The 27,825-nt window shown below is 43.0% G+C and overlaps 1 protein-coding gene across 1 annotated transcript in view; it reads left to right on the top strand.

Moving 5' to 3' along the window:
* RUNDC3B (RUN domain containing 3B) overlaps window positions 1-27,825 on the top strand; it is a 781,529-nt gene that overhangs the window by 631,751 nt on the left and 121,953 nt on the right. The window contains exon 9 of the mRNA XM_069211571.1: window positions 8,347-8,493. Coding sequence (XP_069067672.1) covers window positions 8,347-8,493 — 147 coding nt within the window. The remainder of the gene's footprint in view (window positions 1-8,346; window positions 8,494-27,825) is intronic.

Genomic DNA, 27,825 nt, shown 5'->3' with positions numbered 1-27,825 from the left:
CAAACCCTGATTCCACCATATTCACAAAAGTCTTACCACATCAAGCCTTCTTTCTCTGAATGGAGCTGGTCATCCTGAGTTAATCACTGGTCATCAAACATAAAACAGCATCTTCGAAACAGCCCCCCAGGTACATCTGAACTGTCTCCATATGGTGTTATTGGATTTAAAGGTGTCATACACAATCTGTTGGATATTTATTGAACAGGTCTTGGGTAGGCTGAGCGTGGGACAACCCTCTGACACTGAGTTTGAGGAAAACTACACCAGTCCAAGAGACAAAATCCTACTTAATATGGATGCATATCAGACAATTGTGGCAGTTCTGAAGCAGATTCCCACTCTCCCCTTTATTTCCCCAGCTATAGACTCTTTCACTAATATAATATAATAAGACAAAAGTAAGACATAACAAGCACCCTCTTTGAAATGAAAAGTATAACTTTAACTTATCTGAAAATTACATCCTGTAGTGGAACCAGATACTTCACTGATGAGTCTATGGCTGAACTGGCTGCATTTGAAAGGGTTTTTGGAATTCCAAATCAGTTGTCATACATAAAATATTTTATATTTGTCCAGAGGGCAAAAGATGGTCTCCAGATTATGCATCCAGACCCCCTTTTGATTGACCAAGAGTCTTGGCTAACTTGTCATCTGTTAAACAACCTCCATAACAAACCTTTTTAGGGCTAATAAACAAAATGAAATGCTAAAAAGAATACATGATGACATAATAAGCGACTTGAGAATATGGACCCAAAGAACATATTGCGTCTGTCACATTGATATAATCAAAATGCACATACTGCCACAATAATTATATTTGTTAAAGACACCCAATGTATTCATTACTGGAAAGGAACTTAACTATTTAAAATTCAAAACTGTAAGGTATCTTTAGGTATGAGGCATACTCAGAATTGCATGTAGTACCATTACCGTACAGATGAGTGAGGGAGATTAGGATGCCCTTTATCGGCTAATATTACCAACTGACAAACCTACGATTACTAGACAATGGATCAGCCATTGCAGGGAGGGCCCGAATGGCCTCTCTCTGTATGACCAACTGCAATAGATCATGTAACCTCTATTTAAATAATGTCACCAAGATGACTGTTGAGAGGTGGGTGGTTGGTACACAAAGTTTCTCACCATATTTACCCATTTGTTTCAGTAGACTTCAATCTACAGTTTATACAAGGCCTGCTTGCATGCTCCTTTCACAATTGAACCACAAGTAATCGCAGTGTTGTTACATTATGTTAATAATATATATAATGCACTGGTACACTTAGGGTTTCCTGGAGCTAAACTCAGATAAATGAGCAACTTGGAAATAACATAAAAGGTTCAAAATTAAATCTAAACTGTCAGATTAATGCACCAACCAAAATGGACAAGCATGAAATTTGCATCCACATTTAGACAATTGATGGGTCTAAGAGAGGCTGGACAAGAATTCCACTGAGAGGGCATAGTGACAGAACAACTACGACATCCCATCTTGGCTTTGGGAAATTTAGGCCAGACTTAGCAAGGTAACACACCACTCTCCAGAGCTGATGATGTTTACAATGTTTCTGAATGAATAGTGGAGTATGGCCTTTGATCACCCTAAGCACCACTTGTAAGGCAATAAATGTCACTGTTAAGAGGAAGCCAATGCCGGGAGTAAAGAATCTGATGGGTCTGGCTCAGTCTTGATGCTTGTGTAAATTAGCAAGCTGTTTGGTTATGAATAACTTGAATTCTATTTAACAGAAGGTGTGCCACACCAGGATAAAGAACACAGGCATAGTTCAGATAGAAACCAACAATGGTCGCATTTCCAACCTTTTAGCTCCCTCTTACAGACTTAAGTTGGAAAGAAAAGACTTAGATTAGGCCAGACATTGTTTATTAAAGAATAATTTAGAGGCTAACTCCACACCAAAGCTACAAAGTGTGTTGGCAGGTTCTGGATTAACACCAAACTCAAGTAGCCATTAAAAATCGACCTACAGGTCTATCTTTCTATTGACCACTAGTGCCTACATTTTCTCTGAGTTGAGCCATAAGCACTTAACTCCCCAAGCACTCTCAGATATTCAACATTCATGACTGAAACTGTACAACAGACTAAAGAGCTCCACTCAGCTGTACTATCAATGAGGTATTGCTGGCATACATGTAAAAGTTGACCCTACTGGATGGAATGCACCTGTGTAATGAGATAGCTTAGATAACGAGGTGTGGGGAGAGTGCTGAGCTGTGAGGGACTGGAGATACTAAACTGACTTCTGATGTTGAGAAAGGTAGAGTCCTGACAGATTAACCATATTTCATCAGAAAGGATTTAACCCCTGCCATTGCAGTGACTTCTGTGCCATCTAGGCGACTCCGCGAAGTGTAATCGTCAACAACATCGAACTTAAACGAGAGATCGAAAAGGATAAGTATGCTGACATTTGTCATTTGCTGCCACTTGAAAGCTGTGCTGGCTGAAAGCAGCACCAACTGAGTATTATGAGTTGGGCAAAAACCAACTTGATTAAAGCAGGGGACATCTGCAGATTTCATGTAACTGCACAGGTGGCTTCTTAGACCTGACTGCCTTAGGGTGGTCTGAATCCCCACACATACACAGTTTTTTAATGCCTCCCTCCGTTTTCCGACCTCGTTTTTGCTAGTTATAGCACTCTATGCACTTTACCACTGCTAACCAGTGCTAAAGTGCTTGTGCTCTCGCCCTAAAACATAGTAACATTGGCTCTTACCCAATTTTTATGTTTAATTTTCTTATAAGTCCCTAGTAAAGTGCACTAGATATACCCAGAGCCTGTAAATTAAATGCTAATAGTGGGCCTGCAGCACTGATTGTGCCACCCACTCAAGGAGCCCCTTAACCATGTATTAGGCCTACCACTGCAGGGCATGTGTGTGCAGTTTTAAACTGCCATGTCTACCTGTAAACCTCTTGACAGGCCTAAACATTACATTTTTATACATATAGGTACCCTGTAAGGTTGGCCGAATATGCCCCACAGGGCTGGGTGCAGTGTATGTAAAAGGCAGGACATATACCTTTAAGTTATACATGCCATGGTAGTGAAAAAATCACAAATTCCTTTCTCAGTGTTGCAAGGCCTATCTCTCTCATAGGATAGAATTGGGATTACTTCAGAACATTTTATAGGTGTAATTCACAATCTGAAAGAGATAAATTTGTCAAGTTTGGTCTCTCTGGACTCACAAAGTTAAAATCACAACTTATGGTGAAATCGGATTTTAAGTTTCAGTTCTGAAAATGTCACTTTTGGAAAGTAGGCATTTTCTTAGTTTAGCCATTTGGAGCCTACTGCCTGTCTCCAATGCACGTCCGGGGTGACAGCTGGACATGTGCATTACCTCTGGAAATCCACACACAAAGGCAGCTTAGATGTGACTGATGGGCCATCCTGATCAGAATGAGAGGGAGAGGCTGACACACCTAAATGGGCAGTGTTCTACCCCACACAAAGGTCTGCATACCCTCCTTTAGTGAGTCTGAAGCCAGGGCAGGAAGGTAGGACCTCTGTGCACTTCAAAGACCTCTCTTTGAAGTCATTTCAAAGGCCCAGCTGTGTATACGTACTAGACCTCTGACACCATGAACTCAGTACACCTCTGAACCTGTGGATACTCTGCCGGGAAGAAGGTCTGCTGTGCTGCTACAAGGACTGCCCCTCTGCTGAGCTGCTACTCTGCTGGACTCCTGCTTTGCTGAGCTGACGTCATGTTGCCTGAGCGTGAGAAGGACTGTACCTGTCTCTACATCCCAAAGCCAAAGTGACTCCAAGGGCTTGCTGGCATGTCTCTTGTTTTCTGAAGTCTAAGAGACACAAAAGACTTCCAAATCACCTGCTACAGCTCCTGAACCCATTTGTTACCAGCTTCTGCCGCCCCCCAGAGGCACCTCTTCAGGCCTGGATCCTGGAAATTGTTTTTGGCACCTGAAATCAAGCTTTTGGGCTGTTGATGACCACAAACAGGCCCACTCGCACCGTGACCGCCCCATTTGCCCGAAGAATCATCATGAGCCACCACAAGTTTCTCTTCACATAGCAAGTATCGTGACTGCGAGGCGCCAGCTCACCCATCTGCAACCCCTGGCCAACTCTTTGCACTTGCGGACCACTGCCATCAACGCTCCCCTTGCACCTGGCAAACGTCTTCCCCACAAATGGGACTCTTGACTCAACTTTTGAGAAGGTAAGACTTCACCAGGACTTACCTGGACTGTATCGGATTTGCACTCCATCGCAGTCAGCCTGAACTTTGGAATTTATTCTGGGCTAGCACGACCAGATATCTCCGGTTGGTGCTTTAAGCTTTTAAGCAATATATTGCAGTTTAATGTTTAAAAACTCATATCTTTTACTTATTGGGTTTCTGTCATTTTGGTTTTGTTCATAAAATTAAGCTCTCTTTTTCTACCCTGTTGTGGTGTCTTTTTGTGTGCTGTTTTTACTGTTAGAAGTGTTGCACAAATACTTTACACATTGCATCTTACATTAAGCCTGAGTGCTCAGTGCCAAGCTACCAGAGAGTGAGCACAGGTTAATTTTTTGTGCGTGTCTGACTTACCCTGACTAGGAGTGTGGTCCCTGCTTGGACAGAGTGCATACCTCTGCCAACCAGAAATCCAATTTCTATCAAGGCTGTTCACAAAGCCCCCAAAATGTTTACTGCAACAGTGAAAAGGGAAATGGGTCAGCGTTCCATTTCTTTCTGATCGGACGGACGGATCACAGAGCTCCTAATCTGCATAAGAAACAATCCCCTTTTCAATGAGTTGTTCAATAATTGCTGAAATGAGTTGTACAACTTTTTTCAGTTGTTAACCAGACATGGGTCCGATGGGGCCCCTGTCTTCACTTTAGACGAACCAGAGAGAAAATGTTCCCTAGTGAACAGAGTGAAATAATATATTGTTGTCCAAAGTGCAACTTGCAAATAGGAATGAAGTTATCTGACTTGGTGTGCATATTTACAGAATTTATTTAATATATATAATAAGCGAAAGAGATACAAAGACTTGACAACACAACAACTACAGCAGAAGTGCCAGAAGTATTGGAAACACTCTTATTTATGCGAAATGCCATTTTCTGAGTATTAGTGACAAGAGTCAATCCCATCAGACAAAAAGCTATTTTCTGTAACTTCTTCACTTTCTTCAATGCTTGTTTCAATATCTCCTTCGGAGCAGATCTTTTTGCAGTGCAAAAGGGAAGTTTATTTGAAATATTTACCACTATGGCATAGAGTTCTGTTCCCAAAATAAGAACATGGATCAAAACTGGTATAAAGCCAACTGGTTTTCGTAATTTGCTGGGTCAAGGGGCATTGTTTGAGCTCATAGGTAATTGGATAAAATAAAAAGAATTGAAAGCATTGTGATGCAATGTACCTTGTGGGTATAAATGATTCCAACGTAGGAAAACTGTTAATGATATTCCAGTTGTATCTCATGCCACAAAAACGTACAGATACTTTTGAGTCCTTCTTATGTGTGTCGAAGATGAGGGGGTCACAGCAGGTAATGTATCTCTATTTCGTACTTGTCTTTCGATCTTCAAAACTTTTGGAAAAAAGTACTGCTTGCAGTCAACAATGTTATGCAATATCCTCCATTGCTGCGCCTGTAAATGTTTGAGAAAAAAGTCAAAACCACTGACTGCTATCAACTTTGGGGTTACTTTCATGCTAATTGTAGCATTTAATTACAAAAGATACGTTGACAGATAATTTCTGCTATGATTTTGTTTGCTGTTATTCTGGTATGTTACTTTTCATAAATCGCCTTTTGATGGAAAACAAAATAAACATGAATCTCCTTTCCCACAAAGCCTAGCACAGTCCGTGTTTAATACTAGGGAAACGATCAAAAATGTAGAGTACAATTTGTCTGCTGACACTTTTAGATTAGAAAATGAAATTGAGAAAAAGGATCTTTGAAAAACACTGGATAGAAAACACTCAATATGCAAATGCTCATCTGTAAAAAGCCGTTTAAATTTTACTATGAAAAGCCATGGCAGATGGGTTTTACAATGATAAATTTTGGGAAGTGCCAATCTCCCAGGTTAAATTGTTAAAGGTAGGCACCTTTTGGTTTAAGTTTACCAGGAGGCTACAATGAAGGGAGTCATATTAAGTGGAAACATGGATAGATTAATCAACATCTAAACAGTGTTATAGTTCAGATCAATTACACCAATAACGAGTAAACAAAGTAAATAAACCTGGCTTTTGTATCGTACATGCACGCACACCAACAACATACAGGTGCCCAGGCCTACATACCAGAAAACAAACACCCACAGACAATGAACAAAAATTCAGGCAGCCCGCTAGCAAGCATACATTGATGGACAGTTAAGTGACAGTCGGAGTAAAAGGAGGACAGATAGATGCAGACTTCATGGCCTCTTCAAATTAGAAGTGCCCAAAAGTGTGGATTGACAAGGCACATTGAATCCTTGTCCTATACTCAAAGGCATCACTTAAACTACATAATGGAGTACTTCCGCCTCTATGCAAATCAAGTGGTCACAGAACAAGAATAAATAGTCACAAGGGGCAATACAGTTTCTATAGACAGTTTTGATGTTTGTTGGTGATTGCTGGCATAGTTTAAAAAAGAAAGAGCATACATTTTAGTCTTTTTAAAGTTCATCCAGTGAGTTAGTATTAAATTAAAAATATATCAAATTTGAGAAACCTCATTTAACTTGGGTTTTGGGACAGAATAGATAAAAATTTCACTTCATCAAGGCTTAACTGCACGTGGGAAACGTTTACAGTATTCATTCACAAAGCAAAGGCAAGACAAGAATGTGGGGCACTGGATATGAGAACTTCAGAACAATGATACATAAAGAAATTAAACACTGCAAAAAATGGTTTGAGTACTGCAAAAAACCAAGCTCATTTAACTGAAAAAAATGCCAACATGGGGACAATTGGTATTTTAAAATGGCTGTTGGTTGTACATGCAAGAAATGTAATTTAATAACACTGGAAATGTGCCCGGAAATGAGTTGTTCGAGATTCAAGTAAAACCGGTAGTTATAGGTTAGTGGATGCCAAATGACAGGCTCATGACATTGAGGAGGTACACCCTTTTTAGAGATATAGTGAATAATTATACATTTTATGTAAAGTTCAAGTGCGTGCATTTGTACTGAACATTAAAAAAAATATTAAAATGAATGACAATGGCGATTTATTAGCCAAAGAGGTGCCAGGGTAACTACATTTTTATGAGCACAATGGGTGAGTTTCTTACCCAAATATCTATATAAAGAGGGCTATGTAGAACTTGTATAATCTGTCAGAAGACATACTTTTGGAATAAATGTTAATGTCTCATTTTGTTCTGAACAAAAGTCACCCTAATTGTCCTGTAGCTAATTCCTCCTTGTGACTTGTAGTTACTGACTGATACCAAGACAGGCATGGCTAAGGAAGATGTTTGGTGTGTATTCCCCATCTTGTGATGGAGAGGTGTTCAGGCGACATTGCCTGTTTCAAAATGGTGTTGGGATGTTCCAGAAATTGATATGTTTCAATCTCGAAAGGCAACAGAAGCGATTGCCTTTCTTAAAGCAATTCCTACCATCACTTCGCATTTGCTTAGAATGGCGTGGATTTCGGAAACCTGAAGGAGTAGTTCTCTGTTGAAGCTGAAAGCTCATCAGTCAACTGGCTCTGTTTAAATAACGTTTAACAAAGGTCGAATGCAGGTTCCCATAATCCATACAATTAGCTTGCCATAAAATTCCTGCGAGAGTAGAAAACAAAGTCAAGGCATGTCTCAGGTTTCTTGGAATTGAATCAAGGTAAAGGCTCATGGGATACAGGAAAAGGCAGAAAAAACACTGCAGACAATAAATAGAATAGTTTTAGGATATAACAAGTAGTTGGAGATACAAATACAACACAGACAACTTGCACTATTGTAGAGACCACATCTGTATTAAAATAATGCATAAGATTATTGCCTGCATTCCGCCACATATCTTCCTTAGACGGTAAATAGCAAAGAGTTCTATTTAGCCAAATACAACACACAATCACCGAAATAGTACCTTTCACTATGCAACCATCCAGCCCTACTTGCACTGAAGAGCTTCGACTTAATTAAAATATCATAGATTGAGTCTTCAGAAACAGCATAATGTAAGTATAAACCTTTTATGATATCACTCAAGTAATTGCAGCAGTTTCGAGACAATTCGCTCTTGTCCAGGATATGCAGGATATATGGCTATCACTGTAAGGGGAAGCCTAGTGATTCACTCTCTGTTTTCACAGGACTGTGCTTAAGAACAATGACATGAAATCAAGACAGGAGCTGACTGCTCATCTCACTAATCAGTGGCCTTCCCCGGGAGCTTTTGATGTGAATGCTGTTGCCCTGGATACGCTGCTGTACCAAAAGCACCTGCAGCAGTGGGAGGAGTAAGTAGATAATTTTGTTAGCGAATGTTACCCTTTCTCTTCTCTATTACGTGAACTGGCCACTATACATAGGATTCAGTTGAAATATAGAACTGCTGATCAATGGCTATATATTTAATGTAAGAACCTCATAGCTAGTGTGCTTTCACTCAGTCCTCGCCTCGCCCTTGACATATGTTATGTTGCGAACGCGAATACCGCTCTATATTGAACCCCCAACCCACAAAATGAAAGCAGACAAACCTTATCTTGCTTCTACTTCCAGACCTGTGTGGTGTACTTGTCACAGTGAACCCCTGCATCCCACTTGTAGACAATGACCCTCCTAGCATTCTTGCACTGAGGGGTTCCACGATGTTCTGTAGGAGTGCACAAACAGTGCCTATGTTAGAAAGCCTTCTTCTTCCCCTCTCCTATCATTTGTGAAGTCCTGCAAAGCTTGCATTTTTCACTCTTGCTTCCTGACAATTACTTTTCCTTAAACCCTATGGCGACAACACATAAACATACCTATGATTCGCAGTCCACCATAACCAAATTGCTTCTGCATTCAAGGACCTTGGTGCAGTTGAGTACTGGAGGGGGCAAAACACTCATGAACTAAATATAAAGGTATTTGTTCTCAGCCTCCCTCCACATCACTACTAATGCCACAACTGCCTTCAGTCCAGTCCCCACATACCTTAGGGAGTATGTACTCGGTCTTTGCAAAAGCCAGCATCATACGCAAAATGTTCTGCATAACACAAATACCAGCACAAGATTAAACATTGTAACTTATGCCACTTCAAACGATCACCTCATGGCAGTTTGCTGTAGGTTTGCAGGACTAGTTGCTTAAGAAGACCTAGGCATAGACACTTTTCTTCATTCATGTCCCCAGTTTTTTCCAGCAAGAAATACATCCTGCCAAAGAATGCATCTGACACTAGCACCCATGGTCCCATATCTCGAATGAAAGCACCCCTAGACCTTAACATATATGATCACCTTGAACCATTTGCTTCGAAAAATGTATAAATACAGGTCTGTATGCTACTTTGTATTAATTAGAGGTGGGTGGAATTCTGTGGATTTAATTAAAAATTCAGTGAGATTCTGCAGAGTTCTGCTAACACGCAGAATTGGCCACGCCATGCTGATCTTTAGCACCGGAAGCTTATTCCACTCTGTAAAATGAGCGTGAATGGCACCATGTGGTGCGCAAAAGGTTGCTGCTTCTTTCTGCTGCTCAAGTAGATTTTCTACTCAAGCAGCAGCTTTCTCAACACAATCAGTTGCTACATGCCATGACTGCCGGCATTGGGAAATCTTTCCAGGAGGTGCCAGAATATCATGTTAGGGGCCACAAATTCTCCCTTGCACTCACTAACTTAACGTTGGTGAGCCACGCACAAGAAAAAACTTCACTGTGGAGCGATTGGTGGAGTTTTGCTTGAACTCCATTGCCTAGTGGAATGCGGAGTGGACAAAACTCTACAAACTCAGAAGGTGGAGTGGAATTTTTTGCCCACCCCTAGTAATAATTGAATATATGTAAACTCAACTCAGCATGGTTACTTTGTGGTGATGTTCTATGTAATTCTAATAATGCAACTTCAATGGGTTGCAAACTGTGACCTACCTCAGTCAAATTCATGAAGCAGGTCGATTTGCAACCCATTAGGAACCGCAAGTATGAAACAAAAAGTTTCATACATAAGGAGTAGTGATTTCCAAATGGTGATTCTGATAAAATCACCATTTGGAAATTACTATTCCTGCTCTTTGTACATATGGCCTTAAGAGCGCTTCTTAAGGTCACTAAAGGCATTTTTGATAATGAAAGTGAACACAACCCCAATTGTAAGTGTCCGTGTCGTAGCCAATCCATGATGAGCCTTAGTATAAGGAACCAAAAGCGGGCCCCAGGCCACTGTTTGAGCTGTGCAATACAGCAATGATAAAGGTCCTGTGGTTCCCCTGGACCTGTGGGTACTAGTGTCACTGCAGCTGCTGGGCCCTGTGGCTGAGTCCCAAGTGGCTAAAACCAAGTTCAGATAAAACAGAGGTACTCATGGTGGGTGGCCCGTCATCTGTCGTGTTCCGCTCTATGGCCTTTTATTCTGGCTCCTACTAGCATCCTTTGTGACTTTATTTGAGAATGTGGGTGTTTTATTTGACTCCATCATCTCTTTCTCTTTCAAATCCAAACTGTTGTATCACATTGTTGCTAATTATTTCCACTTCCCCAATTGCAAGAACTCATTGTATATCACTTTTGGACTATGGTAATTCTCTTTATTTGGGGGTTTCATCTCCTGTTGTGAAACAGCTCCAAGTCAGGGACATCTTAAAGATTTTTGGGTCCCTGTTTGGAATAGCTTTGAATTTATGATTTAAATTCAGCTCTTTCATGCCCTCTTTGGCCAGGTCATTAACCATGCACAGACCACGTACACAAATACATGTGTTTGCATCTACTATTTAGGGATATTGACTTTTTCGATATCAATCAGTCAATCAATGCTTCTGAAGTGTGGCTACTCACCCTTGAGGGTCTCAAGGCGCTGGAGGGACCTCAACCGAAAGCCACCAGTGTTCCTGGTGCTGGGCGCGGTCCAGACGCAGACGGGCTTGCCTTTGGTGTGCCTGCTGCGCAGCCGTGCTGCAGCCACCTTTTAAAGGGAAGGGGGTGGGGGAGCAGTCAACTGGGAGGTGGGAGGGCGGGAAAGGTGCTTCGTGGGGGCAGGGGGAACAGAAGAAAAAGGCAGAACATGCAAAAGTGAAAGAGCGACAAAAGAAAAGGCAAATGATAGAAGAGAAAGGCAGAAAATGGAAAAGTGAAAGAGCAACAGAAGAAAAGAAAAGGCAAATGATAGAAGAGGAAGGCAGAAAATGCAAGAGTGAAAGAGTAACAGAGAAGCGAAGAAAAGAAAAGGCAAATGATGGATAGGAAGGCAGAAAATGCAAGAGTGAAAGAGCAACAGAGTGAAGAAAAGAAAAGGAAAATTGAATGAGGCACAGGGACAAGCCTGCGAATGGAGGAGGGCCTCGAACTGAGAGTCAGGAGGCTCTCAGTTCCTCCCAGGCAGCAGCAGTCAGTTTCTTGGGGGGCTGGGGGGGGGAGGCAGCAGACACTGACGAGGAGGTCAATATTGTAACACAGCAGCAGCTCACTAATATTACTGCAAATAATCTAACACTCTACCATTTCTCATATTTTGAGGACCTGTTTTGATCTAAAATAAAACAAATTTGGAATGTTGCATGAAACAAACCTACATTTCACTTTAAAATGTCTGTAATAGATTCTCCAGTGGCGGCTGGTGACATTTGAAAGTGGTGGGGCGTAATAGTCTGGGTACGACTTTTATGTAGCAAGCAAGCTCAGTGGACAAACGTGGGGTCCAGGTGGGTCCTCCACCCAAGAAAAAATAGAAAAAAGATTGACAAGTTGTCCATTTGAAAGGAAATAAATTTAGTGAGGAAGCAAGGTTTATAAAGCAGTGGGAATGTATAGTCTTGAAATATTAAACACATATCTTACTGCATTAATACGTTCACCCTTTACTTTAATGTGTGAATTGTACACTGCAATAACTTCAGGCCCTTTAAAGTGTGTGTTTACCCACTGTCTTGCACTCCATGCGGCATCAGCTTTGGAAGAATATGTTCTAACCAAGCATCAGGAAGCACACACAACTGCTAGCTGCAACCAGTCATACAGAAATATGTGCAGACAGGTCTTTAAGTGGGATGAAAAATGTGGGGGCTCTCTAAAAGGGAAAATGCAAAATGAGATGTTATTGCATCCAGAAATATAACACAACAATTGACATCACGTAAAGCCTGTCAGTACAGTTGGCTTTGGCAATGGTTGTTAGCTGTGGAAGATAAATGAGTGACAACAATTATTAGTTATAAATAATTAACATTGAAAATGTTTCAATTCTGAAATTGTGAGACTATGAATTAAATATTGTTGAGGCCTGCGGAAGGAGTAGGGCTTTCAGTTATTTGTTCTTTAATGTTAGATATGTTTCCCCTGTTTCTCTTCCCATCTCATCCATCTGCACATTTTCAACCTCTTCTCTCCTCTTCAGCACCCTCTTTTCTCTCTCCCCTGAATGCACTCCCTGCATCTCCCTCATTTTACCACCCCAAACATACATTGCACTCATTCACATTTAAGCACTTTATTTCCTTTTGCTTTTGCCTTCTAAATATTATGACCTCTGTGCATCCTCTTCACACACATTTACACTAAGGGCCAGATGTATCAAGGTTTTTTGCATTCGCAAACGGTGCGAATGCCCGTTTGCGAATGCAAAAAGCCGGTTCAGAATGTAGGAAAGACATTCTGAACGCAATTTGAAGGAATCGCTAAAATAGCGATTCCTTAAAATTGCGACCCTGTTTAGAGAATCGCAAATTGCGACTCTCTAAATAAGAAATCACAAATAAGGATTTCTTATTTGCGATTTCTTAGCACATGTAAGAAGCCATTCGTAAATGCGATTTGGGCATTTAGGAATTGCTATTTACCACCAGGTTGAACCTGGTGGTAACAATGTGCAAAAGTTAAAAATGCATTTTTAAAATGTACATGTAAAGCACACATGCCCTTTTGGCATGTGTGCACCTTACATGTCCCAAAAAATAATTTTGGGGTGCAGCAGAGGGGGCCTAAGGCCCCCAGCACCCTGGGGTTCTGCATTTCCAAAATTGCGATTTCTGGTTAAGAAATCGCAATTTTGGAAATGCAAAAAATTCACAGATATGGGCCAACAGGCCCATCGGTGCGAATCGGGCCGGTATCGCAATTTGCGATTCGGTAATAGCATTTGCGATTTTTAAGAAATCGCTATTACCGATTCGCAAATGTGATACATGCCATTTGCGAGTCGGAAATAGCGATTTCTTAAAAATCCCAAAAGGCCTTCATGATACATCTGGCCCTAAATGTCAAATGTAACTGAAAAACGTGACCATTGTTCTGTGTGATTTGTGAAGATGCCAACACACTGACAGGCACTTTGCTTTACCTTCAGCCTCAGCACCAGCACTGTCAATGAAAGCCCCTCAAACACCTGGCACGAATCAAATTGTGCACTAGGCATGACAGAAACAGATCATGATGAAACAGCTAACTCTCTTGGTGAAAGCAACATTAATTAAAACATGTGAAATAAGAGTAACTAAATCACTTTTTAATATTCATTGTTTGCATATCAATTCATGTTTTTGGCATTAATGCTAAGGGCATGATGATAGGGACAGTTTTAAGGCCATACAGCAGATAAATGCCTTTACTGTAAGCACATATTTCTCCCTTTGTGCTTGAATCCAGTATTTGGATAAATTTTGCAAGGGAACAAGAACCATGCTCGTCTTTTGGATCAATTTCATGAGGGAACAAATGCAGCACCTCCACTTCTAAAGGAGCCAGCGAGGGCGTCACAGTGGGGGACGTTAGTGTGGCAAGGGGTCTCAATACCATAAAGATAACATAAGATTAGCATTATAACACTTACCATTACGCAAGACAAGACACCAAGTTACTCATGCTTGCATCCACTTCTACTGCGTGAGGAATGGGGGAAAGAGTGGGCTCTATGTCAGTGAATGTTTGACGGCTGGGATGAAGAAGTTTCAGTGATAAAAGGTACACGTTTATTTGAGCTGCGGATTACATGTTTAATATGACATATCACGTCATTAGTCTGCAGAAGAAATAAAACGAGCATAACTAGCCATGATAAATTACTGGAACCATTACTGCCTTTGAGAGATGAAATCACCTACAGAGGTAGTGAAAGGAGAGCTGAGAGAACAGATTTGTTTTCTTATTGTCTGTAAAAAAGATAGAGCTCCAGCTTACTCTTGTGCAGGGTTGTCGTTGGCATATTTATGACTTGAGGTCTTCAGGTCACACTCATGTCTCCCAGAGAGCCCTGGATGGAGTTATTTATTGTATTTATTCCATTTCTCTGCCACAGACTGCTTGCAATACAGGAAAAGGGGATTTTCTTTGCGCAATGCCACATTCTTTTAATATAATATGACCTCTGGTATGTAGACCCTTCTGATCACACCCCGCCATTTGAGTAAATAGGAAAGGGTGAATAATAATATCGGAGTGACATGAAGTTTTCAGAAAGCCGGACTGAACAAACAACGCTCCAGGCTGTTTACTATCAGGGCTTCTGGTGGAGGAGGAGATAGGCCAGGGTCGTCACTGCGTTCTGAGAAAATGTGAGGGCTTTGCGTGGGCAAGCCCTGTCAGCCCTACTGTGCAGCTTTCAGCCACATACTGACGCAGGCACAGTGGGGCTTTTCAAAGTGCACAACTTTCACTTGGAAAATGTTGTGCAGAAAATGTTTTACTTTCATCATGTAATTAAATATATGCTTCACTAGAGAGGCCAGAAAAGGCTAGGGGCGCAGCCCCTTAGCCCTTGAACACCAGCCGCCCCTGGAATCTGCCCATCACCCACATTAAAATAAATGAAAGGAAAATGGTATTTAAAACCATCTATTCAAGAATTGCTAAAGGTTATACGGGGAGGACTCTTCAGAACAGAGCTGGCTCTAACAGGGGTCGCCTGAAAAACTGTGGCCCTGGGTGAGAGCCCACTTTGCCCGTGCCTTAAAACCTCTCTGCTCCAAGGTGGCCCCTTTGCACTTCAGTGTCCCTCCTTTTGCATTGCCTTTTCTCCCTTGTTTACCTTAACTTCTGGTGCAGCATTGACTTCTATTTAAAGCACACTGCCTCTGTCCAGAGCCTTTTAAGGCTCTGGCCCAGGTTACTGTTATTCTCTTGTCCATTCCTAAAATCTGGAAGAGTAGGGTGAGAATTTGGCGAGAAGTCTTGTGCTTTATTATTTGGGCCTAAAATTATGGAATGCTCCCCTTTGCCAACCACAACAAGGAGAATATAATTTCCGTGTTTCGTAAAACGTCTATAGAGCTCTTGAGTTCTGTTTATCCGTGCAGAGTGAGGACACCCTCTGAGTTTTCCTACTTTATACCTAGTCTAGCTTTACTCTGGCATACTGTCAATATTTCCTCATGAGTGCTGTAGACAGTGCTGGAAATGTATTCACCTTTGCCTTATAAATTACATGTAAAATCAGTTTTCCTTGAGACTTTCAGACTGGAAGGGTGTTTACAATGTTTTGTTTTTCTCCAAAAACATTAAAGGAACATTCATGTCCTGGCTTTAAAATGACAATCCACATGCAGGAATCTTTGCAAACTACAGGTAGTAATCTTAGCATGTGCAAGAATTGCAGAAATGTTGTTAGACAAAAACTTTGCACGCCCCACTCACTATCTAAGCATCGAGGAGTGGAGCATACACAGCCTGGTACAACTAGGTTAGATTTCCATACTTGGGAATGGACAATGTCAGAAAATTGGAAACCTATGCAGGTTGTAGGTATAAGCCTACGATTCCCTGGCTTGTGACTTACCAGAAATAATTTGTGATGCAGTTCAACATGCCAGATGCACCACGAGGCTGCATGTGACTGCTGGAATGCACTCTGCACCAACCCAGTGTGCGCTTTGCAGCCTGCAAGGGTGCAGGCCATTCTCATCAGGGTGAAGTTTCTGCGGGCACCATTATTTCCACACTAACAGGAGATAAGGTAAATCTGAGCAGATTCTGAACTGGAAAGTCACTGTGCTATACTGCAATTCCATGGAACCAACCCAGCAGTATGACATTCGAGGGCTCAGTGGGAGTGGGGAGTACATTTGATTCCCATGGCCAATTGGCGAAAATGGTATCTCTGGGGGAAGGGTATAATATTGCTCCAAGCAACTCTGGGTTGTCTGGACCCAGAATTACCAGGGCTGGAAATTCCAAACCTGATTTACCACTTGTGGTCAGTCCTCAGAAAAAAACCCACACCTTAGCTGCCCTCCCCAGCCCCTACCCAACACCCCAGATGAACATTACCCCGCCCGCCCTGCAGATATTTGCCACTTGCTTATCTCAAATAACTGTCAGCATTAAACCAGAATCGGAGAGAAATCCTGTGCAAAAGGACCCAGTATTCGGGGAACTTTACGGGCCACCCCTGTTAACTTTCAGTGAGAGACTTTCTGGAAGTGTTAATTCCAGTATCTGTACCTCCCCCCGGAGTTAATGAAAGAGGAGAAAGGGGAAGGGGGCTTTCTTCCCTTCTCACAGTGAGCGTGGAAACAGCACAGGCGCTCACCCAGAGCAGACTGGCCTGGAGGAGATCTAGAGGTGTGCAGCAGCATGGTGCCTCATGAGCTGCCTCTGTTACTTCCATGTGTGACATCTAGTTTTAGGTCTGTGAGTAGTGGACTTATTGAGAAGAAGTCCTTGAAGGTGGCACATCACATATGTAGCACTCCTTACGGTATGTATGTTGCTACATCATGCAAAGGGTGTAGGGTTTACAGTTTGTGCATGTCTCCAAGCCCCTTCAAATACAATCGATTCTCGTGGCATATGTGCTATGCCAGCATGAAATGCAATACCATCACACACCCTTCTCTCTCCTCTCCAGGTTCTCTTTCCTTCTTTCATTGCTCACTCAGCCTCCCTTGCTTGTTCTCATCCCACTTTTTGTCCCATCTTTTCTTTTGTCTCCCATTATGCCTAAATGAGTCTTTGTTCAGCGCAGGCATTATTAAAGCAAGGTACATAACATGATGTACCTACCCGCCTGATAGAAATGGGGTCTTTGGTTGACAGTCAGGTTACCCCCTGTTCAAGCAAGGACCCTCACTCTAGTCATGGTAAAAGAGAATCCCCCTCAGCTAACCCCTGCTTACCCCCTTGGTAGCTTGGCAGAGCAGTAGGCTTACCTCCAGAGTGCTAGGTGTAAAGTATTTGTACCAACACACACAGCAACTTAATGAAAACACTACAAAATGACACAACACCAGTTTAGAAAAATAGGACATATTTATCTAAACAAAACAAGACCAAAACGACAAAAATCCGACATACACAAGTCAAGTTATGAATTTTTAAAGATTAAACTCAAAAATAGCGTTTAGAAACAAAAATGCTTAGATGAGATGTTAACACGGCGTCGTGACGGAGTCGTTCCCAACAAGCCGACACCAGCGGTGCCGGACACGGAGTCGTGTAGACCCCCAAGTACAGTACCTTTGGTGAAGAGTGAAAACCAGCTGATGCGCGAAGTCTGGGATCGCGGCATCTGTGCGAAATGTTGAATCTGTGCACTTCGAGCGACGACGGTCACGACGTGGTGCGGCGACTTCCTCGGAGTCGCGGACTTCAGCGGGGCTGCTGCGGCGTCGGGCCTTCGAAGAGCGTCGCGTTCCAGCGAAGGTCACGGCGTCTGGTGCAGGCGGCGTTACCGGATTCAGCAGCGGCGGCGGTCTGGAATCGTCTGAAGTAGATTTCCTTGGGTTTCCACCAGCTTTCCTTTCAAGGGCCCAGGGACTGGATAGGGCACCACTTGTCAGAGCAGGAGTCTCTCCAGAGGTTCCAGGTGCCGTCAGAGAGAAGTCTTTGCTGTCCCCGAGACTTCAAACAACAGGAGGCAAGCTCTAAATCAAGCCCTTGGAGAATTCTTCACAAGATGGAAGGCACACAAAGTCCAGTCTTTGCCCTCTTACTCTGGCAGAAGCAGCACTGCAGGAAAGCTCCACAAAGCACAGTCACAGGCAGGGCAGCACTTCTTCCTCAGCTATCAGCTATTCTCCAGGCAGAGGTTCCTCTTGGAAGTGTTTCTAAAGTCTGTAGATTTGGGTGCCCTTCTTATACCCATTTTAGTCTTTGAAGTCACCTTTCTTCAAAGGGGACTCACACCTACTTGTGAAATCCTGCCTTGCCCAGGCAAGGCCTCAGACTCACACCAGGGGGTTGGAGCCTGCATTGTCAGAGGCAGGCACAGTCCTTTCAGATGAGTGACCACTCCACCCCTCCCTCCTAGCAGAGATGGCTAATCAGAAAATGCAGGTTACACCCCAGCTCCCTTTGTGTCACTGTCTAGTGCGAGGTGAAAAACAACCCAACTGTCAAACTGACCCAGACGGGGAATCCACAAACAAGGCAGAGTAACAGAATGGTTTAAGCAAGAAAATGCTCACTTTCTAAAAGTGGCATTTTCAAACGCACAATCTTAAAATCAACTTTACTAAAAGATGTATTTTTAAATTGTGAGTTCAGGGACCCCAAACTCCACATGTCCATCTACTCTCTAGGGGAATCTACACTTTAATCATATTTAAAGGTAGCCCCCATGTTATCCTATGAGAGAGACAGGCCTTGCAACAGTGAAAAACGAAGTTGGCAGTATTTCTCTGTCAGGACATATAAACCACATTACTATATGTCCTACCTTATCCATACACTGCACCCTGCCCTTGGGGCTACCTAGGGCCTACCTTAGGGGTGTCTGACATGTAAGAAAAGGGAATGTTTAGGCCTGGCAAGTGGGTACACTTGCCAAATCGAATTTACAGTTAAAACTGCACACACAGACACTGCAGTGGCAGGTCTGAGACATGATTACAGAGCTACTTATGTGGGTGGCACAACCAGTGCTGCAGGCCCACTAGTAGCATTTGATTTACAGGCCCTGGCACCTCTAGTGCACCTTACTAGGGACTTACTAGTAAATCAAATATGCCTATGATGGATAAACCAATTACATACAATTTACACGGAGAGCATATGCACTTTAGCACTGGTTAGCAGTGGTAAAGTGCTCCGAGTTCAAAAGCCAACAGCAACAGGTGAGAAACAAATAGGAGGCAGGAGGTAAAAAGATTGGGGATGACCCTGCATAAGCACAAAAGTCCAACACCGCCTTATATATTTTTACTATACACACTTTGCCTTTTTATTTTTCCCTTGTTTTCTTGTTACACTTCTTTCATCCCCTCCCTTCTTCTCTTCTTATCCAGCGCTTTGAAGCAATGTCGGTGTGGAAATGATGATACAGGGACCATAAGACTCCTTGTCAGCTGACCACAAGGTTTCTTATCCTGGGCTTGTCTAGCACAAATCACTTAGCTCTGTTAGTTGAGTGGGTTCAATGGAAGGAAAGCAGACTAAAGCACCTAGAATCCATTGGTCTCTTTCAGTCTCTCTCCCACAAACAAACATACACACACATATGTATGCACATACAGACACACACTCAAACCTACTAGTGACATTCACACAATAATTTACTATTAGCACCTTTATTTAACTATAATGCATTGTCCTAACTCCATGTTCGCTTGGATCAGCATAAATGTTACAACACTAGAACAGGGTAAAAGTTCCTGCAATAAGTTTGAGTGAAAGTAGACTTTTAAGGTCTTGTTACGAGTGCCCTGGAATTGCCGAGGGGGTGGTCAGAGAGGCACTAGCCCCATCAGAGCTTCAAGGTATGCCTACAGCACTGTGCGGTTGGTATGCCCCCAATCCACTCCCTCACCTCCTCCCACTCCCTTTTGAGTGATAAGTGGTAAAAGTGATGAAGCTGGACTGATGAGGTGTTCAACAAGCATTTACAATGCATCGGGTTTCGCGTTTGCTCGTGTTAGAGCCGATCGCGTTGTAAACTCCTAACCCGACTTTTCACCAATCGGGCAAAAGTGCATTTATGCACGTAACCCAAAAAAGTGAAATCAAGTAGGTAAAGCGCTCGACTTCTGCCAAGCGAGATCGGGCTCGTAAATTAGTTTAAAAAAAAGTCCACCAGCCCGATGGAAAACAGCGAGCCTCGCATGTTTTCTGTACTTGGTCGCTGCGCTCGAGGAGGGCTAGCCACCGGAAAAGGCGTGACGTATGCGTGCCTTCAACTAATGAAAGCAAGCCGATTTAATTAGGGAAGCCCACGAACCAATAAAAAGCACTGACGTGAAGTTGACAGGGCTCGGAGCCCTTTTCTAAATACTAAAGAGTCTCCCTGCTATACGCATGCGCGAGCGCATGCAAAGCAGGCTCGACCCTAAAAATTGAATTTAAACCCCATTGCTGCTGGAGAAGGACAGATGTGGCCCTTTACCCAGCTGGTTTCCTGCGCATTGCACCAATGCACTACTGGTAGCTATGCCCCTGATAGGCGCAAGACTCTAGTATTGTTAGGACTTTATTGGGAACGTTTTGAGAATCTCAAGCATTTGGTCTTTGCGAATCTCTTGTGGTGCTGCTACAGTTTGCAGCATCATTAAAATTGGCTCATTGAGGCCTGCCGCCAATTTACCTCTTCATACAATAATATCCGTTTAGCTGGAAAAGGCTCCTATTTTTTGAAAGCGGACTGCTGAAGTTTAAATAGGGGACCAGAAAAAAATGGATTGAGTACAAACTAATTTCATTTTCCGGTTGCCTTGCAATGGCTTTGTACAGTTATATTGTTTATTCACTTAAAAAGGTCGCAATCACAAAAGGGCTTAGTTCTCCAGTCTTCATCTGGACCAGTTGGGATCATAGTGGGTTGTAAACATGTTTTTGTAGGGTTGAATGGGAATACTCCAGGAAAAATAGCTGTGAAAGAGAGAAATCAAGGAAACACTGTTTCGTGTATTGGAGAAACCCCAAGGGGAACATTGTATCAGGTTTAGCGTTATTAAAGGGCCCGACAGAAAGTAAGCACAAACTAGGCAATGGGTAGGTCAGGGCTGTACAAAACAACCATCTACTATTTAGGATATAATTGGCACACCTAGTCAATATTCATGTATACCTTTTATAGACCTGTCATGGAAAACATCCGATCCTACATATATTTTATTATTGTCATTACTGATTGCCAAGTGAGTTCAACATCAAAACAGTAAGAGGCTGAAGTGTGTATTTGCTACACTAACTCAATGCACACTTTACTATTGAGGTAAGTTGTTCAGATGACTAAAGTCACATTTTCTGCACGTTTCACATTTTTTAAACACTCACTGTTAAATACTTAGGGGGTGATTCTGACTTTGGCGGGCGGCGGAGGCCGCCCGCCAAAGTTCCGCCGTCAGAATACCGCTGCGCGGTCAAAAGACCACTGCGGTAATTCTGAGTTTCCCGCTGGGCGGGCGACCGCCAGAAGGCCGCCCGCCCGCCCAGCGGGAAACCCCCTTCCACGAGGATGCCGGCTCCGAATGGAGCCGGCGGAGTGGAAAGGGTGCGACGGGTGCAGTTGCACCCGTCGGGTTTTTCAGCGTCTGCTATGCAGACACTGAAAATCTTTGTGGGGCCCTGTTAGGGGGCCCCTGCAGGGCCCATGCCATTGGCATGGGCACTGCAGGGGCCCCCAGGGGCCCCACGACACCCGTTCCCGCCAGACAGGTTCTGGCGGTCAAAACCACCAGAACCAGGCTGGCGGGAAGGGGGTCGGAATCCCCATGGCGGCGCAGCCTGCAGCGCCGCCATGGAGGATTCCTCAGGCCAAGGGAAAACCGGCGGGAAACCGCTGGTTTCCCTTTTCTGACCGGGGCTTTACCGCCGCGGTCAGAATTGGCCTGGATGCACCGCCAGCCTGTTGGCGGTGCATCCGCGGTCCCCGGCCCTGGTGGTCCATGACCGCCAGGGTCAGAATGACCCCCTTAGTGTCCAGTCCTTGTAGCAAATATAGTCTTCAACCCAACGGTGTTTGTCTGACTCAGTCCGTGTTTACCAGCCCTGAGCAGCAGGTGTTAATTACCCCAGTTGGTAACTGGCCAATAGGCGGGTGCCTCATGGTCACATGTGGGCTGGTTTTTATTAGGGCCTCTGATAACTGGCACACGTAGGCTTACAGTCTGGAAGGCGCTTGCCAGGCCACTATAATGTTTATGCATCTCAGCCATGTCTCCACCCACTAGAGCCAGGCTGGGGGGCAAGTGCTACTCTGGCCCTTGAGCTATTCTCACCTCAAACCCTCCAGTCCCATGTCTCACTTGGCCCAGCAGCAGACGCCTCCCAGCTGAACCACCACATTCTGGCCATGGTGAGCAGGGGAGGAGGGAGTATGCAGAGACCTTGCTGGGGGGCAGATGATGTCACATGCCCCCAGTGTCTTTTAGGCGCAAGTAGGAGTTGTGCATTTGCCTAGTCCTCACTGTGATGCCACCTTTCCAGAGGGAAGAATAGAGAGGCTGTAAACTACTTTCGAGTCTCAGCATCAGCTCAACATTTGTGATTGTGGGCAAATCAATTCATTTCCCACGGCCTAAATAAAAATAAATTTGATCTTGTGTAATGTAACTATTGCTCATGTAATTTGCGCCACTGCCTTTGAGCAGAGTTCACGCTATGTAAAACTACACAAGCAAAAAAAATAGATGACGGGGGAAAGCCGTGCAGTGGTGGGTAACCTCAATGTCAACTTTGTGTAGGATTGTCAAGCCGGCATCTCTTCGGAGGAATCATCTGTTCACGGTACAAAGAGCGTATCTTTCCCCAGGGAGACTCTCTAGGATAGGCAGTAACAAGGTAACTAAATGTCCTAAATGAGATTTACAGCTTGCTTCTGACCGCCATATGTTTTATGAGTTCCCAGGGGTGGAGTTCTTTTGGAAAGATCTTTGTAAATATCTCTCAGGTATTGGGATGGGAGATTTTGGAAACTCTCCCTTTGATTATTTTTGGCCAGACGCAAGGAGCGGCTGGAGGAAGTCATAGCATTAGTAGAGCAGACAAGGACCTAATTTTCTATTCCATTTTGGTGGCCAGGAGGGAAATTTGTCAAAAATGGACAGCAAATACACCCCTCCCTTGCTCAAAGACTGGCTGCAAGCCCTTTTTTATTTTGCAAATATTGACTTGGCGGTGGGATGCTCATCTAAGAGGAAAGAGGGAATGTGGGCCCCCCGCTTGATGGGCAGGGAAGCTGAATTTGGTTGTAGCCTTAGTGATTATATAAAAATACCCGGTTGGTTGTCCAATGATTATTTCTCCTCCTCTCCATCTCTCGAGTTCTGGCTGTCACAGGCACAGGTACAATATCTACCGCTGGAAGCCTATATGAGAGAAATTGGGGGCTCCTTGGCAAAATCAGCTCTTTTGGGGAAATGGTGCCAGGCTCAACTATGGGGCTGATATATGTGTTTCTGTGAGGTGTATAAGGAAATACAAAAAAAAAATGAACAGATTATTCAAAGCCGGAGCCATGATAATATTATATAAAAACAATCCATAGTCCTTTTTAAAATAGCTTTTCTGCCTTTGTCTAGGTTTAACTCACCTTTAAGAAAACATTTCAGTGTGCTTTTGCATTACGTTTGCTTTTAAAGTATATAATGACCAGAGTTAAAAAAAAAAAAAAATACCAGCTTTGGGTGATTTTCTTAATTATTGTACCAGCTATGACAATAAAATACCGATTCTGCTGGTCAAAAAATGGCCAGGTGGGAATCCTAGCCAGAAGTGTGGTTGTTTTATTTCACCTCGCCAGCCTGGCCAAACCACAATGTTTCTACTTTTCACCAACTTTACCTGCTCTATAAGCTTGGAAATGCTTAATTTAACATCATTTCTTTACAAATTAGTGCAATGGGACTAAGCAAATGGTGAACAATGAAAGGAACGATACAGGAATGTAGACCACTTTTTTTGGGAGTGCCCGGGTCTAATTTTGATCCCAATCCGACCATGCGTGTAATGACTGATGAGTAGTTAGCAAGGTGTTTGCCACACACGGGCGAGCAGTGAGGCTATTAACTCATCTGCAGTAGACCACATACAGGGTGATAGCACACAGTTTTTTCCTATTATCTTCAAGGTACTGCTGCTGAAAGAAAAGAAGCTCTTGTCTGCCCTACCACAGGATGTCATCTCTAAGCCTTTCCTTGCTACAAACAAGCCGGATCAATATCAGAAAGTAAGGAAAATGTTAATTCACTTTTCTTTACTTCTGTGGTTGATCATGCATGCTTCATTAAGCCAAATAAAGGAGCCAGAATCCTCTAGCAGGGAAAGGATAGAGACATATCTTGCTTTCGTAGTAGCTGAAGAAAACAAAAAATGGGAGCTGTGTAGATAAGAAACATTGTGCCCCTTCAGCATAGTGTGCAGGCTCTACCTCATCATGAGGCAAGCAGCCAGAGCCCATCAGGAAGGGCTCATGCACGCCTGCAGGGCATTGGGAGGTGGCAGCCACGCAGTACTTACTTTGTAGGCTTGTAAAGGTAGCTTTAGTCAACTAGGAGAGGATTCTGATTGACTGGACATCTCCCAACCTTATACTCCAGGTGCTAATGCGGGTTGGAGATAATGGGATACCAACGACATATAGTGAATCCTGCCACCTGAAGTGTGGCATTTATCCTGCAAAATTACTATAGCCTCCATGTCATTTTGTGTTTACAGCGAGGCATACCTGTCTTCAATGGGGCTAGCGATAGCATAGACCATGCACTTTTTGTGACATAAGTGCAATCATGATTACAGAATTTCACAACATATGGTGATAATTGTGGCTGTTCGGGTTTATGTCTTAATAGTATTGTCTCTTAGTGCTAGAGAGTGTGTTCCTACTGCACGCTCTTAGGGATGACCTTCATTTGTCTTTCTATTCAATTTACTTTCTTTCTTTTCTTCTCCTCTTCAGATATGATTCCTTACCAGAAACCTAATAATGTCTGCCAATTTCATATTTACAAGATGATCCCCCCCTATTTTTTAATCAATGATATGCATATGGGATTGTGCTCAATAATGTGTAATGGTAAGCATTTCACCTTTCAACACATTATACAGTAGGTGTTTTTCGAAAAGGAATATACTCATATGACATATCAGTTAGTCATTCACTTATTAGCTCCAAGTCAAAGGATGGCATGAGAGCCCAAAATAACTTTGTTTTGGTTTTATGTAGAGATGGTGCTGGAAAGCCACATCAATGCATTTCACACAACTGAGGGAAAGGTACTTACAGGTTGAGTAATGCTTACACAAGAATAAACTTTCTCTAGTTTGGGCATAAGATCAGTGCTCATTGAATTGCAGGTAGACATATCGTATCATAATACCATTTTCAGGGTTTTCCTGTTTCAGCAGGTGGGCTTTGCAGCATGCCGAGCAAGAATATCCTTGCTCACACAACAATCTGCCTCCAAAAAGCACTCGTGTCCCTGGTGTGATCAAAACCTTCATTTGGCTGGTATACATAATTAATATGAAAGAACTTTGAATTCGTACAACTACGCTGCTTTTAACTGTTTGGAATAATATACACAACCATTGGTAACTTTACAGTGTCTTATGTTGTTCATTGTGTAAATATATTCACTTTCTGAGCACTGCACCATCTGCACTATAATCACTTATACCATGTTTATTTCACATGAAGTATTACAATGACATTTTTACAGAAACTATGGCTGTCCTGTGCTCAGTCTAATTTGTATTGGAATTAATCATGTCATTTAGATTGTGAATCCCTCTCTATTGCACGTGTTTCTGAATGAGTCCCACATGACTACTGTTGTGGTAATACTTATTGACGCAGGTCCCGTGAACATGAAGGGTTGTCTTTGGTAGGTATACTCTATGGCTCAGATTTACATTAAAACCTAATGAGCAGAGTCACAAAGGCTAGGAATGTCTTCCTTTAAATGTTAACAGAAATTTGCAAATAGTGCCTCATTATTTCTCAGTAATGTTCAAACCAATTCACTCCTACTTATATTGAATGGAAAATTAGGTATAATCCTCTTCTGCAGGCTAGAAGGCGCCTTCAAATCCTTTCGGTTCTTTGCTTGAAGCTTTACAAGTCCAAGCAGGATGATGTGTTCTGCCCCGAGTAGAGGGCCTCTCACATTTTCAGAAAGTAGGGGTAGAGCTCTGAGCAGGGTGGGTTGCTCAGAATGAACACCAGGGCACTGCATTGGCGAACAGGCAGGTACAAAACAGTGGAGACCAGGAGGAGGCAGCTGAACTGTGCCAAAACAAAGTGGTCATAACTATAGGACCTTCAACAGTGGGTAGCAAAATTCAGAGTTTTCTATGGTACTGTTCAGCTGCCTTCTTATTATGGTACCACTCTGCCTTCGGTGCCAATCTCAAAAGAATCATGTGTCAGCAACTGATATAGATAGGTTCTTCTACCCGTAATAATTCCCGCCACCTTAGAATTCTGATGTGCTGCGGCATGGGGAGTCAAGCTTTTCCCATGGGAGACTAGTGCATAACTTGAATGGAAAGTGAGCAGGTAATTGCCACTGTATAGATATGAGATTTAGAGGGCTAGATCAGTATTTCTGAATTTGCTTCATGAGAGGAACAGTTTCACTTTGTATAGCAAGGAGATCTGGCCCCTCATTGTTTTCTTGGCAATGTCTTCCATGAGGATGAATTTGGTGTCCAAGGTGATTCTGAGTGATTTGCCATGTTAAAGTTGTCCTTTGAATCCATCTCGGTTCCTGTTGTTGAGCCAGGTGTGGGCTAGTTTTTTGCTTGTTGCTCTTGGATAATAGCTGGAATTCTTTTTGGCTGGGATTAAACTTAAGTGCTGGCCATTTATGCCTAGATGAGGTGCATGCCGTATTTGAGTTGTTGCATAGGCTGAGGAGAGTTTCCAATATAGCTGTGTATCCCTTCCATGTATTTGCAAGGGGCCCCATCTAGAGATTAAAGATGATGGTGGCAAGTTGGAACCCTTAGGGACTCCGCAGTTAATAAGGATCTTCTGGGACCTGGAACTTCCCATGTAAATGAACTGTAACAGTTGCATAAGTAAAAAAACAATGTATGACTTGTCCAGTGAGTTACCCATATGAGCCTTCAAGGAGTGGATGAGGATGGAATTGTCAGTGTTGAAGGGAAATGAGAGAGACAGCGATATCAGGATGCAGGGACATCATTACCTTTGGTCAGGACATCATTTTCTGTAGTTCTTAAAGTCCGTATTTGTGTGCTGGAGAATGCTCTAAAAACCGATTGTCAGTCGTCCAAGAGATGTTTGGCACAGTCATTATCTTGAAGCTGTGCATAGACCACTTTTTCTGGTCTTGCCAACAAGAGTTAGTGAGGGATGGACTGGTAGTTGGCAAAGTCATCAGAGTCAAGAGTGGATTTCTTCGAGTGAGAATTCCTACAGTACATGAGGACTAAAACCTGTTGAGGGGGTAGATGCCCTTCCTGTTAATCTCCAGTGATGTTTATAAGGCCTGTTACCTTCAGTCTTTGCTGGTGGCACTTAGACATGGTCCTAAAAGGGGAGTCAGTATTTATGATATGCTCACCCACGTGTTATGATTCCCTGGCTGGGGGACAATTCTATTGAGGTCTGTGTCTCAGCTGTCACGTAAGAACTGAATATAGCGGGATATCGCAGTGCTTTTAGATTAGTCATTCAGTTTTCTCAAAGAAAAGAATGACAATATATATTTCTTTGTTTTCAGTAATATTTCCGTGCATAATGAATCTGG

The sequence above is a fragment of the Pleurodeles waltl genome, chromosome 10 (genome assembly GCF_031143425.1).
Source record: "Pleurodeles waltl isolate 20211129_DDA chromosome 10, aPleWal1.hap1.20221129, whole genome shotgun sequence".
Classification (NCBI taxonomy): Eukaryota; Metazoa; Chordata; class Amphibia; order Caudata; family Salamandridae; genus Pleurodeles; species Pleurodeles waltl.
Note: the sequence above shows the minus strand (reverse complement) of the source record. Positions and strands in the feature narration are given on the sequence as shown.